This window comes from Rattus norvegicus, chromosome 6 (assembly GCF_021556685.1).
Source record: "Rattus norvegicus strain SHRSP/BbbUtx chromosome 6, alternate assembly SHRSP_T2T, whole genome shotgun sequence".
Classification (NCBI taxonomy): domain Eukaryota; kingdom Metazoa; phylum Chordata; class Mammalia; order Rodentia; family Muridae; genus Rattus; species Rattus norvegicus.
In genome coordinates, this window is record NC_141539.1 from 127,498,573 (window position 1) to 127,511,212 (window position 12,640).

The window sequence follows — 12,640 nt, forward strand, 5'->3', positions numbered from 1 at the left end:
CGCTTGGTTGCTTCCACATACTAGCTACTGTGAATGGTTCGTATTTCTCTTCTCTTTCTCTTTTTCTTCTTCCTGTACTGAGCGGTTGAATGTAGGGCCTCCCACACACATGGCGGGCAAGCATTCTACCTCTGAGCTCCAGCTCTGCATAACAGAATAAGGCCGATATGAACAGCCATATACAAGGTTCTGCATGGACACACAATGGTAGATTGCCTTCATCTGTCAACTTGACACAACCTAGAATCACTGAGAAGAAACTCTCAGTAAGGGATTGTCTGCATTACGTCAGCCTGTGAGTATACTGGTGAGGGACTGTCTTACTTGAGTTATTGATGTGGGAAGACTCAACCCACTGTGGGCAGCACCATTCCCTGTGTAGGCTGTCCTGAGCTGTGTAAGAGTAGAGAAAGTGAGCTGATCGCTGATCATAAGCCAGGCAAACGTGGCCACATTCATTTCTCTTTTCTCGTGACTGGATGTCATGTGACCAGCTGTTTGACACCCTGCCTTGACTTCCCCACAATGATGAACTGTAACCTGGAATTGAAAGCTGAAATAACCCCCTTTGGTTATGTAATTTCACCCTCCGAGTTGCCAAAGCAGCTGCCCCATGTACGGTTCCCAGCGGGAGACTTTTTTATTGTTTATATTTCAAATGTTATCACCTTTCCTGGTTTCCCATCCATAAATCCCCTATCCCATCCCCCTCCCTCTGCTTCTATGAGGGTGTTCCCCCACCCACCCCTTCCCACCTCCCTGCCCTGACATTCCCCTACACTGGGACACTGATGCCCAACAAGGCCATCCTCTTCTACAAATGCAGCGGATGGTGGTTTAGTCCCTGGGAGCTCTGGTTGGTTGGTATTGTTGTTCTTACACGGTTGCAAACTCTTCAGCTCCTTCAATCCTTTCTCTAACTCCTCCATTGGGGACCCCATTCTCAGTTCAATGTTTGGCTGCAAGGATCCTGGGGATCCATCCCATATTCAGCCACCAAACCCAGACAATATTGCTGATGCCAAGAAGTGCATGCTGACAGGAGCCTGATATATAGCTGTCTCCTGAGAGGTTCTGCCAGAGCTTGACAAATACAGCAGGAGACTGTTAATTATGTTTCTCTTCTTACTTCCACAGGCTGATTTGGAGGAAATGCCAAGAGAGAAGTGGTTGTGACAGGTGTGTGGACACTCTAGCATTAGAGTGTAATAATGGGCAGAAGCCAAGGACGTGGATGGAAACTGGGTTACTTCTAAAATGTACAAGACAAGACAGTCCCAAGCACACAACATTTCATCTGTCCCCAGTTGTCTAAATAATGCCCAGACTGAGAATGAATTAGACAAGGTGACATTTGAGGTGCGCTATTACCTGGTCTCACGGGCTTAGCTGGCTCAGGAGACATTTTTGAGTGTCTGGCACTTAAAGAAGAGGCCTCACACCTCGCAGCTGTTGTGTAAACTGGTAGGTTTTCTCCTTCAGCCTCTGTCTGGCTGTTGAATCTAGCACAGGTGCCTTAGATGTTAGGCTTGGTGCATGATATCTGCCTTGTTAAATAGTGAGCTTCTCAACAGAGGAGGCATCAAAGAGAGAGAGAGATAGCACGGCCACCTGTCGGGACGTGAAGGTGGTAGCCCGCCTTGGGAACAGGAGTGGGCGAGGGTCGTGGTTCCCCCTGGGATGTAAGAGGTCTCATTCGGGCCCTGGGCCTCGTCACCTGCCGGCCCTTAAGGGCCACGCTGCCCGGTGCCAACTTGGAAACTTTCCTGTGAGTTTTCCTCGCAGGCTCTGGGCGGCCACAGTTCGTGTTGTCCTCGACCCCGGCACCGCCCGCCTCCAGGCCCGGCCCCAGGGGCGCGGCCGGGCTTCCGCGCGCCCCAGGGGGCTCCCTGCTGCGAGCAGCCGCGGCCGAATGGCTTCTGACAAAAAACCCTTGACCACCAGGGCCGGCCTCTTCCTGCAAGCCCCGCGCGCTGCGATCCAGGAAGTGGAAGGCAGCGGCTCCGCGCTTCCCCACTGGGCGCGCGGCTGGCGGCGGCGGCCGGCCCGGCCCTCGGCGAGGGACAGCGCCAGCGCCACGCGGAGGTCGCCGCGTCCCCAATCGCCCGCCCCACGATGCGACGCGCCGAGGCTCCCGCGAGCGCCCACCCTGCCGGGTAAGTGGCAACCCGTGCCCGTCGCTCCCGAGGTGGCCCGCGTCCTGCCCTTTGCTCAGCTTGGTCCCCTAGAGCCCTGGGTGCCCCGGATAGTGCTCTGGGCTATGGGACATCGTGGGTGTCATGCTGAAATGAGCGCCCCCACCCCACCCCCCGCGCGATCCCCCAGTAGGGACCAAGACCGGACCTGGGTTCTGCAAGGAAAGGGGGCGGCCTTGGCGACTGCCGCACTTAGCCAAACTTTCAAACCCAGACTTTGTTAACTGGAAAAGCCGCGCACGCTGTGCGTCTGGGCGGGTTTGGTAAGAGTATGTTCGAGCCCAGGGTATCTGTGTAGACATGGCTCCAGCCAGGGCTGAACTTTGGATGCAAGCACTCGCTACCCCAGCCCAGTCAGCCCCATGCACCATGGTGCACCGCTGCTCTGCTTGAGCTCCAGCTTGCGTCCTTGGGTCCTGGGGCCAGGATGGGGGTGAGGAGTAGGGTAGTAGATAAGAAGCACTTAAAACTTTAGGCAGGCCCATCCAGCAGCTAACTTTCTGCCTGGATTGAGGCGCTGCCGGGATCCCATCTGCCACCCTGCTGAATCAGCTGGGGACAGTGACCTTTGGACTGGCCTTCACAGAGCCTGTGTGCGAGGAGGATCTAAGGTGCTTGGGTGCAAATGATTGGCGGGATCCCCCAGACGCAGATGCAGTATGAAGTGTGTGGAACTAAATGGCTTGGGGACAGCCATTCGGGAGGGATTCCTACTTTTGTGCTCTTCCCTACCCCACCCCACCCCCACCTCGAGACCTTGGCCACTGCCCAGAGCTGCACACCGCTGGGAATGTCCTGTCATCCCACCCAGTCATGAGAAGAGCTCAGGAAGGGTCAGCAGGAAGCAGTTTCTGTAAAAGCCAGGACTTTCTGAGGTGCAGCAGATGATAGGAGACTCTGGAGTACCATACTTTGTATTTCCGTTTAAAAGTCCCGGGCCTGGTCCCGAGTGAATTCCCGTGGCTGCCTGTTTTAATTCTGTGACCTCATCTCTTTGAGCCTCCACTCTTTGGAACAAAAAAGTTATCAGTACTCATCTTGTGCCCTCCGGGGTTTGGGGACAGTAGGATGTAACTGGCCTCCATTCAGATAGGAGGGACTGGGAGTGTCCTATCAGGGGCCCTTAAGTAGTGAAGATTCGATTTGGCTGCCTCTGTCCTCCTACCCCCAATCCCAGCTACAGCCACAGCCCGGAAATTCTGTGTTGATGCTTTCCTTGTCTCTACTGAGACAAATGTCATCTGCTGGGAAACTGGGAATTCCGATGCGGAAGGGGTCTCCTGGGAGCAAGTATCAGCTATACTCTGGATGGGAAGGTAAAGCCAGTTAGAAAAGGAGGGTGAGGAATCAGATTCTGATCTCATCTACTTCCCCATTTTCCCCAAGGATGGCCTGGCCTGACCTATTCCTCCCGCCTTTCCTTGTTTGCATGCCTGTACCAGTGATTTGATTGTGCCTCGGTTTACTTACAAGGATAATCAGTAGTCACTAACTCTTCACACACAGGTTGTTTTTGAGGGTTAAATTGGTAGAAAGCATTTCGTGGATTGGCTGAGAGGAGACATCCTCAGCAGCTATTGTGATTAGCATCACTGTCATCTGTTGGGTGGGACCCTTCCTTTTGCCAACTGGGTGATCGGCCTCATCTGAAACTCCAGAGTCCTATAACCCCTCCCTCGATGCAATTGGATTGGATCAATTGTGGTGTCTGTGTTTTGGGGGGTGGGGATGGTATGTGTGAACGTGTGTGTGTGTGTGTGTGTGTGTGTGTGTGTTTCAGCCACCCTTGGCCTCTGGGTTTTTTCTGTTTTGGTTTGGTTTTGGGGTTTTTTTGTTTGTTTGTTTGTTTGAGACAGTCTCTCGCTGAACCTGGACCTCACTAATTCAGCTAGACTGCCTAACCACTAAGCTGCAGGGGTCCACCCGTCTGTGCCCTGCTTACCCCAATGCCTGGCTTTTACATGAGTTATGGAGAGTCAGCCTCAGGCCATCATGCGTGCCATCTGGGGCTACCCTCTGCACACCGCAACTGAAGAGTGCCTCTTACTGATGGCTCTGCTTCTTCTAATGGCCTTGGTCTCTGCTCAGGGGCTGGTCCCTTTCAAGTACTTTACAACACCCCGTCCCTGAGCCTCACATCTAAATACTCAGGGACCTTTTACCCCAAATCACCCTCTAGGCCAGCTGCCACTAGGGCTGGTCCTGAAAGCTTTGTGAGTCTCCTTGTGCCTACTGGCCCAGAACCTTCTTTTTTCTGGAGCGAGAGACATTCAGATAGCTGAGGACTGCCACCTCCAAGCAGCCAGGAGAGTGAGAGACATTCAGATAGCTGAGGACTGCCACCTCCAAGCAGCCAGGAGAGTCTCTTGTGTTCTGCGTCCTAGAATGCAAAGTCTGCTTCTTATTTAAACAGCTGGCTGGGAAAAGAGAAGATGTTGCTGGCTACATTTGGCTGCAGCCATGTTTTTCCACCCACTGTGCTAGGCTCCGCCATTCATTCTAAAGCATTCTCTGTCCTCTGGCTGGTGTTCTCAGGGAACATAAATTGGGCATGAGGAATCCTCAGAGCATTCTAGGTATGTGGTCAGAAGAGGTCACTGGGAAGAGAGGACATTCAGCAGAGGTTAAGAAAATCTAAAACATTCTAAGGGGTGGGGCAATGTGGTTAGCAGGAGCCAGCGCTGCCGAAAGCAGGGGCTTGCAGGGGTTGGGAGGTCTTTGGTGAGTTCTCAGGGCCCAGCAGAGGTTTTCATAGCGGGTGACAGACTGTTGGTAGACAGACAGTGGCTAGGGGGTGGGGGTGGGGGACCCTATGGTAGTCAGGTAGCGAGGTGTAGCCAGGATGGACACTTGAGGTACAAGAAGTTAGGCTGACAGACTTTGTTGATGGATCGATGTTAGACAAATAGAATTGAGGAAAAGGGACAACTACAGGAGAAGCCGAGATGGTGGAAGGCTACAGCCCGGGCTCAGACGCCCAACTGTGTGGAGTCTTTGTGGGGTGGGGGTTGGGGGGGCCGGTTAGGTAATGGTAGCCCTCAGAGCTCGTAAGAGCTGGAAGTTCCAAGGCTCAGGGGAGACCTGGCAGGCACCCAACACCTCCCAGCTCTGGCAAGCACATCCAGTGCATTTTCCTAAGTTTGCTACATCAAGGGTTTACTTAAGATTGTAAAAGGATTCCTCTCTTGGAACAACTGTTCCTGACCCAATCTGTGCTCGATGTCACCATGAGGCAACAGAGATCCTGCAAGAAGAAGGTGGACTTGGGTCTCCTGGGCCTCTGACCTGACCTGGCACAGGCTCTGCAGAGGCGTCCTTAGTCTCTCCAGGCTCTGAGACTGGGAGGTCTTCCAGGCTGAGGTGCACAGAGCACAGCCTTAACCCCTACAGCTCTACTGCTGTCTCTGGCTTCTTGGCTTCCAAGATCTGCTGTCCTCAGGTAGACTTAACTGACAGAGACCCTGGCCTGGGACAATGAAGGGTTTTCTTACTAGGGATGTGGGGGAGGGGTGCAGTTAGCATGGCATGGAGGCCTGTGCCCCTCCTGGACTTGCCTTTCTCTTGATGCCTGCCTGTCCTGGGCACCAGTGTCTGTACAGAAAACTTAAGATCTTATGAGGCACTTGTATTTTAACACAGATGGGGTTCAGAAATCACAACTGAAGAAACCTATATACAGTGTCTCTGCTGGAGCAGAAGCCGGCATGATTTGAGAAGCAGTTCCCTCACCACTCTCCACCTCCCTCAACTGGTCCGCAGAAGGAGTGGGAGCTGGCCTTCAGGGTCCCAGGGTGACTGCCATTTTCCCCCTCAGGCCCTCCCCCAGGTTCCACCTGTCATGGCCAGTGAATCATCCCTTGGTTCATGTCACTAGACAATGACAAATGAGCTGAACTGGCAGGCAGCCACAGAGAAGGGAGGGAGAGCAGATTTGGAGAAGAGAGGAGCCTAGAAAGGCTTGGAGTCAGGCTCCTCAGAAGGTCTGGAAGGGAAGGCAAGGCATAGCGCTGCACTCCGCAGGAATGGAGGAGCCTATAGCTTCTCCACTGACTTTGGAAAAAGAAGACAGACCTTGGCCCAGGGGAGATTGATGAGAAAGGTACAGGACTATGGAGGACTGTCTGGCCACTGCGGGTGTTTGAGAGAGTTATGTGCGTAGAGAGAACCCAGGCATAGGGGAGGGTATCTAGGAGAACCTCTGAAATTCAAGAGTGCCCCTCTATCAGCTCCTCATTGGGAATAAGTCATTATGAGTCAACTTGTTGTTCCCAGTTAATGGGAGACTTATTTGGGGCTTCTGTTGCTGTGATAAAACACTGTGACCGAAAGCAGCTTGAGGAGGAAAAGGTTAATTTCATCTCATACTGCTGCAGCACAGTCTGTCAATGAGAGTTGGCTTAGGAACTGGAGGTTATGGAGGAGTGCTCTGACTGGCTTCTTCCTCATGACTTGCTCAGCCTGCCCACAGTGAGCTGGACCCTCGAATATCAATCATCAATTAAGAAAATGCATCATCGGCCAATCTGGTGGAGGCATTTTTTTTTTCAACTGAGGTTCCCTCTTTGAAAATGACTCTAACTTGTGTCCAACTGACATAAAATTAGCCAGCACAGTGGATTAGTACTGATCTGACAACCAATTCTTGATCTTTCATTCAAGGCCGGGACTGCCCAGAACCTGCCTTTTATTTTTAGAATCAGGAAGTTACACTGCTTTGTCCCTGAGGGAGGTCTGGACCATGGAACTCTCCCCCACTGATGAACCTAAGGATCAAAACCACAACTTCAGTGGGTTTTCTGATACAATGTTGCCGAAAAGAAAGAGGGAGGCTATTTCAGCTCCTTTGGAGAACTCTCAGGCTAGGCAGGGAGAGCAGCATGTCCTTCCAGGCTCTTGTCCCCCTCAGGAGCATGTTCACCTGTTTAAAAGGCCCCTCAAGGGAGTTTAGACTACAGGGTGGGGTGATTTCCTTCTGTAGCAGATGGTGACCCCAGCTTCTACATCCTCCCTAGTGTGGAAGGCAGAGATGTCTGGATACCCAGGACACTGAACGGGACCCAGCTGAGCCCCTTTCTCCCATGGTCCTCAACTGCCTTAACTGTTATGGGCCCTTCCCAGGCATGGGGCAGAGTGGAACATCTCCTGAGTCTGAGGGTAAGCTGGGGTGCAAGTGCTAGGGGCCCTGGCTGCCTCCTAAGGTTCCAAGTGTAGGTCTCTGAACTCAGAGAAACTCAGAATTTCAAGATGCTATTGTTGGGGAGTGGTTTCAGGTTAAGGGAGACTAAAGATCTAGAGGCTGTTTAGGGATGGGCACATAGTAGGTCCTCTGTAGAGCTAAGGGGCATCCTGAGGTCTTATCCCTCTCAAGTTTGGGGACTGGTTTCCTAGGAAGCAATTCTCTGTGGCTCTGGTCCCCAAATTAGTAAGCTCTCACCTCTGAGCTGGTGCTCCAAGGATATCCTGTAATTTCCCCAGTGCGGAGTCAGTGGGAATGAGTCCTGCAATAAAACTAGGGTACACCACAGAGTAGGCAGGGGGTGCTTCTTCCTGACAATGGCGAGAAAGGTGGTTCACAGAATAGTCTAGAATATACAATTTACTTTCCCAAGAAACAAAGACAGACGCAGAAAAGAGGCTTCTGGGTCACCTCTTTGTCCAAGCAGCTGGGAGGAAATGCTTTCTCATACTGTGGGTTTATTTAATAAAACTGGTCTTAAAAAGGAGCTGAGTTTGAAAGCTCTCGTGGATAAGGCCAGAAGTTTCCTAGTGGGACTCCATGACTGATGGGGGATGGGAGGGCTTCTCTGGTGAGGGACAGCATCAAGCCAGTCTGAGTGACTTCCAAGTGAGTAAAGACAGTCAGGAGGTCCCAACAACCTTCAGTTGTCTACATTGTGATCTGCGACATCAACCTTTGCCAGGGTGGGAAGATGGAGGTCCAAGGATTTTCTGACTCCCTGCCAGAGTGAGTCCTCCTCACCACACGCCCTTCTTCATGTCAGTTAGCCCCTGTATAGGAGACCAGGAAGTGACTGTCCTCCATCTCCATTAGCATGTGAGAGTGCCCATGAAGAAGAGAGAGATGGACAGGCCAAAAGAAGCTTTCTTCGGATATCAACAACACAGACAGAAGGGCTCTTTGGACTCTGTCAGGCTGTCAGCCTTAGCTTTTCACAGAAGAATCTGGATATCTTGATTTCTACTTCACATAATTCCTTTTCCCTCCTCTCCCCTGGATCAAGACTGTCTAGAGCTGTACCAAAGTGGAAACAATGCCAGTGGTCACAGAGCCCCTCATGCTATCTCTCCAACTCCTGGGATGCCCCACACTGTCAGTACATTTAAAAGAATGTGTCAGCCTGAGACAGAATCTTAGTTCCTTTCATAAAAGTTTGCCTTCCTCTGAAGTGGTTGTGGTCAGGGCCTGTCTGTACCTGAGGTAGCTACAGTGAGCTCAGGCCACATCCTATAAAGCGTTGGCCCCAGGCTCTGGGGCAAGGCTGCATCTTCCCAGTCAAGACCAGATGGACTGAGAGACCTCCAGTTCTGGCCTGGAAAGGAAAAAAAAATCCATGAGACAGAGGGAGGGGTGGGGAGATATGGGACCTTAGAGGGGCTGTCCTATTAGACAGTTCCCTACAGGGAAGCTGGCTTCTTGTTGTTGATGACTCTGGGATCTTCAAACAAGCCAAGACCTTGTTATTCCCTAGTAAGAGATGAGACTTAAGTTGTGTACACTAGTGAGTGGGGCCCAGTGGGGATAGTAGAGCCTATAGGAGGAGCCTGTTTTCTGAAAGACCTACTGGGAAGTGGGGTGGGCTGGTCCAGCAAGGGAGACCCCACAGGCACTGGGAAGCCCTCCTCTGCAGGCTCCCTGGGGCTCAGAGGCTGATGAAAGAGTAAGCCTGACTGTGTGTTCAGTCTGATGGTCTCTGGCTAATGGTTCAGCTATCAAGACAGGATTTATCCAGTTCTTACTTCATACTAATGTCTGGTTTCCTCCCTCTCAGTCAGTGTCAGAGGCTGGCCATGTGGATGTGTCTAGGACGTTAAGTTTAGAGAGGGGCAGCTAAGTATGGCTGCTGATAGACACTGACATTATCTTCCTGCTGTACGTGTTAGGTACAGCCTCCTTCTAAAATATATCCTGGCATTCTTCAGTCAGTAAATACCTTCCTGTTCACTCACCAACCCATTCTCCTACGGCTAGCCAGCTGTCCTGCTACCAGTCCACTCATCCATCTGCTAACCCAGGCATCCGTCCAGCCAGCTGTCTGTCTATCTACCGTCTGTCAACCTATCCATCATCCACCCATCATCCTTCTACCACCAGCCAGCTACTTACCACCTGTCTGCCCATCCTGTATGTGTGTTTATTCATACAACATCAAGCCAGAAGTCCAGTCCATCTGTGTGCCCTCTCTACATTCACTCATTTGTCCATTCATCCATCCATCCATCTCTACACTCATTTATCTGTCTGTCCATTCATCCATCCATCTATTCATCTCTTCACCCATTCATCCATTCATCAACTCACCCATCCATCTATCCACCCATCTGTCCATCCACATATTCTTCTATTTATGTTTCCATTCATTCTTCAGTTTATCTCTATCCATCTAGCTACTCCCTGAACAGTTGGACCTCTAGACATGTCCAGTTCACCCACTAAGGAACATGAAAGGCGTGTACACAGCTGAAGTGCATACAAAGCACCGTACACAAAGGTGCCAGGTGGTGCCTACGTTGACTGTGATGAGCTGGGAGGGTCTGGCAGCAATGGCACTGGAGTTGAGTTTCGAAGGGCAAGCATGTATTAACTGCTGGGATTGAGAATATAGAGAAAGGAATTCAATTAGGAGGTGACTTGAGTGGGAAGCTGAAAGGTTGGTACAAACAGGTCATGTGTGTGGAACCCTGCAGTCTGGTGTGGGGGCAGGAGAAGGTGTTATATGTGAAGGCATGGAGGGGGTTCCACTTGGCTCTCTGTAGAAGAGTTGGCTTTTATTTCCCATGATGATACACACCACAGGTCTGCTCCTCCACTTAGTGGCTCAACCGTGCTGGGTAAGATGTTGTAGCTGCAATAGCACCTTCTTCCTCCCACGCTGCTAATAGGGTGGCAATCCCAGCTCCCACAGTATTGTCATGGCAACCAGAGACTATGTTCTCAGCCCTGGGGCTGGGAGACCATTAGGAACTCTGTGTTCACGTGCACACATACACACTATTACACATGTGGGTACTATTGATTTTCAGTTTTTATTATATACTTTAAAAATTGGAAGATGGACAAGAATAATGAAATTGAAAGCCTCAAATATTTGTCTAAGTCTGCTCCCAGACAAAACATGTTCTTGTATCATTTTAATCTTTATGCACATGGTGACTTGTGTTCCCCTTTTTTTGCACGAAGGGTTACTTCCTACTTCTATGTTTCTACATGTACTAGGGATGTGTATTGCCTGCTAACCTTTGTGGCACCCTACAATGTAACATTCTTTTATAATTACATTATGTGTATGTGCCAGGGTGCACAGGTGTGTATGTATGTGCACAGGCAGGGATCAGGATAGCTTCTGGAGTCCATTCTTCCCTTCATGTGGATCCTGGAAATGGAACGCAGGTTGTCAAGCTTGGTACCAGGTGCCCTCACCCTCTGAGCCATCTTGCTAACCATGTTATGGTCATTTAATGGGCAGAGTCAGTTTAGTCATTTTCTGCGATGACTGCTTGACATCATTCCAAGTCTCTTATGTGTTGATCGAAACCTTTGAACATGTGTGCAGGTCTAAGGTTTAGACGAACTTCCTTGAGAGTAGCTCTTCATCTCTATCCAAGAATCTGAATTTGAGGTGAGAGGTAAAACAGAACTTCATGGTTAGCCCCTGCATTTTCAGTGTGTATGACTTTTAGGCCAAATGTTTCCCAATTTTCTTGCTAGTAGATATAGTCATTTGATAAAGGGTGTACGTAGGGATTGAAATTTGCTCAAAGATACCCTTACGAGGAAAGGATTTGTGTTTCCTTGACTGGAATGCATTGGCTAGAGCTGGGGCAGCCATCTTGGTTTCTGAGGTAAACAGAAATGTAGAGGCTGTAGGGGATGGGAGAACAATTACGGCTAGGGTCCCAAAACATAAAGCACTGTTGTCAGTCTAGATCGTTTACCCAGAGTTCCATGAGTCTCCTCATATGAGAGAGGAACGCATATTCATTTTGTTTAAATCGCAGAGGCTCCTACTTTTCTACTACAATTTCTACCCCACGAAACTGTTTTATGTTCAAGTCCTTGTCCTCAGAGGAGGCAGAAAGGAAAAAGGGGGAGAGGAGAGGAGAGAGCTCTCCCTCCAGGACTAGATCACAGGCGAGCGAGTTTTAAATTTCACTGAAAGCTCTGGCTATTTATTCTGGCTTTGCTGTCTGACTGCAAAGCCTTGTGCTCTGGGATGTGTCAAGCCTTCTCGAGACTCTGTTATACAGCGCTGTGCAGGTTCACAACTCAGCCTCGCATGGCTGACGAAGCAACCGTGGGGGGAGGGGGGAGGAAATTGCATTTTGTTCAAAGCAGAGTGTCAGGACAGCTGTGTGGGAGGTGGGGTGGGCTTGGCCTGCTTCTGGGGAGAGGCAAAGAGCACCTTGCTTTAATTTTCACAGAGGCACTCTGTTGACTGTTGGGACTCCAACCAAAGACACTAATCAGGATACTCGGCCCAGAGGAAACATGAGCCAAGGGACAGTGGCCAGGGCTGGGGAGGAGCTTGCATCCTGGGGCTTGGAGGGCACTCGACCCCAGGAGTGAAGGACGCCAGCTCCCATGGTCCCACCCAGGCTTGTAACGGCTCACTTCTATGCCCTTCAGTTTTCCTTGGACTAGGGTCCTATGAATGGACCCAGTGTGCCCTCTGTAAACCAGGCTGAAGCTTGATGAATTTGAGGCCCTCTGGGCTGCTGTGGGGCTCAGTAAGCATTTCCTGTTTTCACTTGGGATCCTACTGTGTTGGTATGCTGCTGGCTTGTGAGTCCAGGCCCCTCACAGTCCAACAGGTTACTTCCAGTTTGGGGGACCACAAGCTGCAGGTACCTCAGATGTCTGCGCCCAGAGTTCCATAGCGGAAACTAACGTGGCTGCATCCGGGCTGCTAGTTAAAGAGGGTGAGTGAACCCAGCTGTGGGAGCTACTACAGTAGTCTGGGACAACCAAGGCTCAGGATCTGAACCAGATCTTGGTAGAGGAGCCGTGATACTGTGGGGTTGCCTCAAGTGTCTCTAGGAGGGAAAGTGCATGGGACCTGACAGGAGCCATGTATGCACGACTTCAATTGGGCAGAATCCCTTCTGCCTCCTTCCCAGACAACTCCTCAGGAACAAGGGCAGCAGCAATGGCGCAGTACATTCTCGGTGAGGCCGGCACACTGTGGTCAGAGAAGCAGGGCATGGAG

General features: G+C 50.9%; 1 protein-coding gene across 5 annotated transcripts in view; it reads left to right on the top strand.

The window, feature by feature from the left end:
• The first annotated feature begins 1,872 nt into the window (after positions 1–1,872).
• Positions 1,873–12,640, top strand: part of Rin3 (Ras and Rab interactor 3) — a 108,876-nt gene continuing 98,108 nt past the window's right edge. For 2 of the 5 annotated variants that reach the window (NM_001414929.1, NM_001108052.2), the window contains 1 exon segment: positions 1,873–2,156. In NM_001414929.1, the coding sequence (NP_001401858.1) occupies positions 2,116–2,156 (41 nt within the window). In that variant the 5' untranslated portion in view covers positions 1,873–2,115. 5 annotated transcript variants of the gene reach the window in all.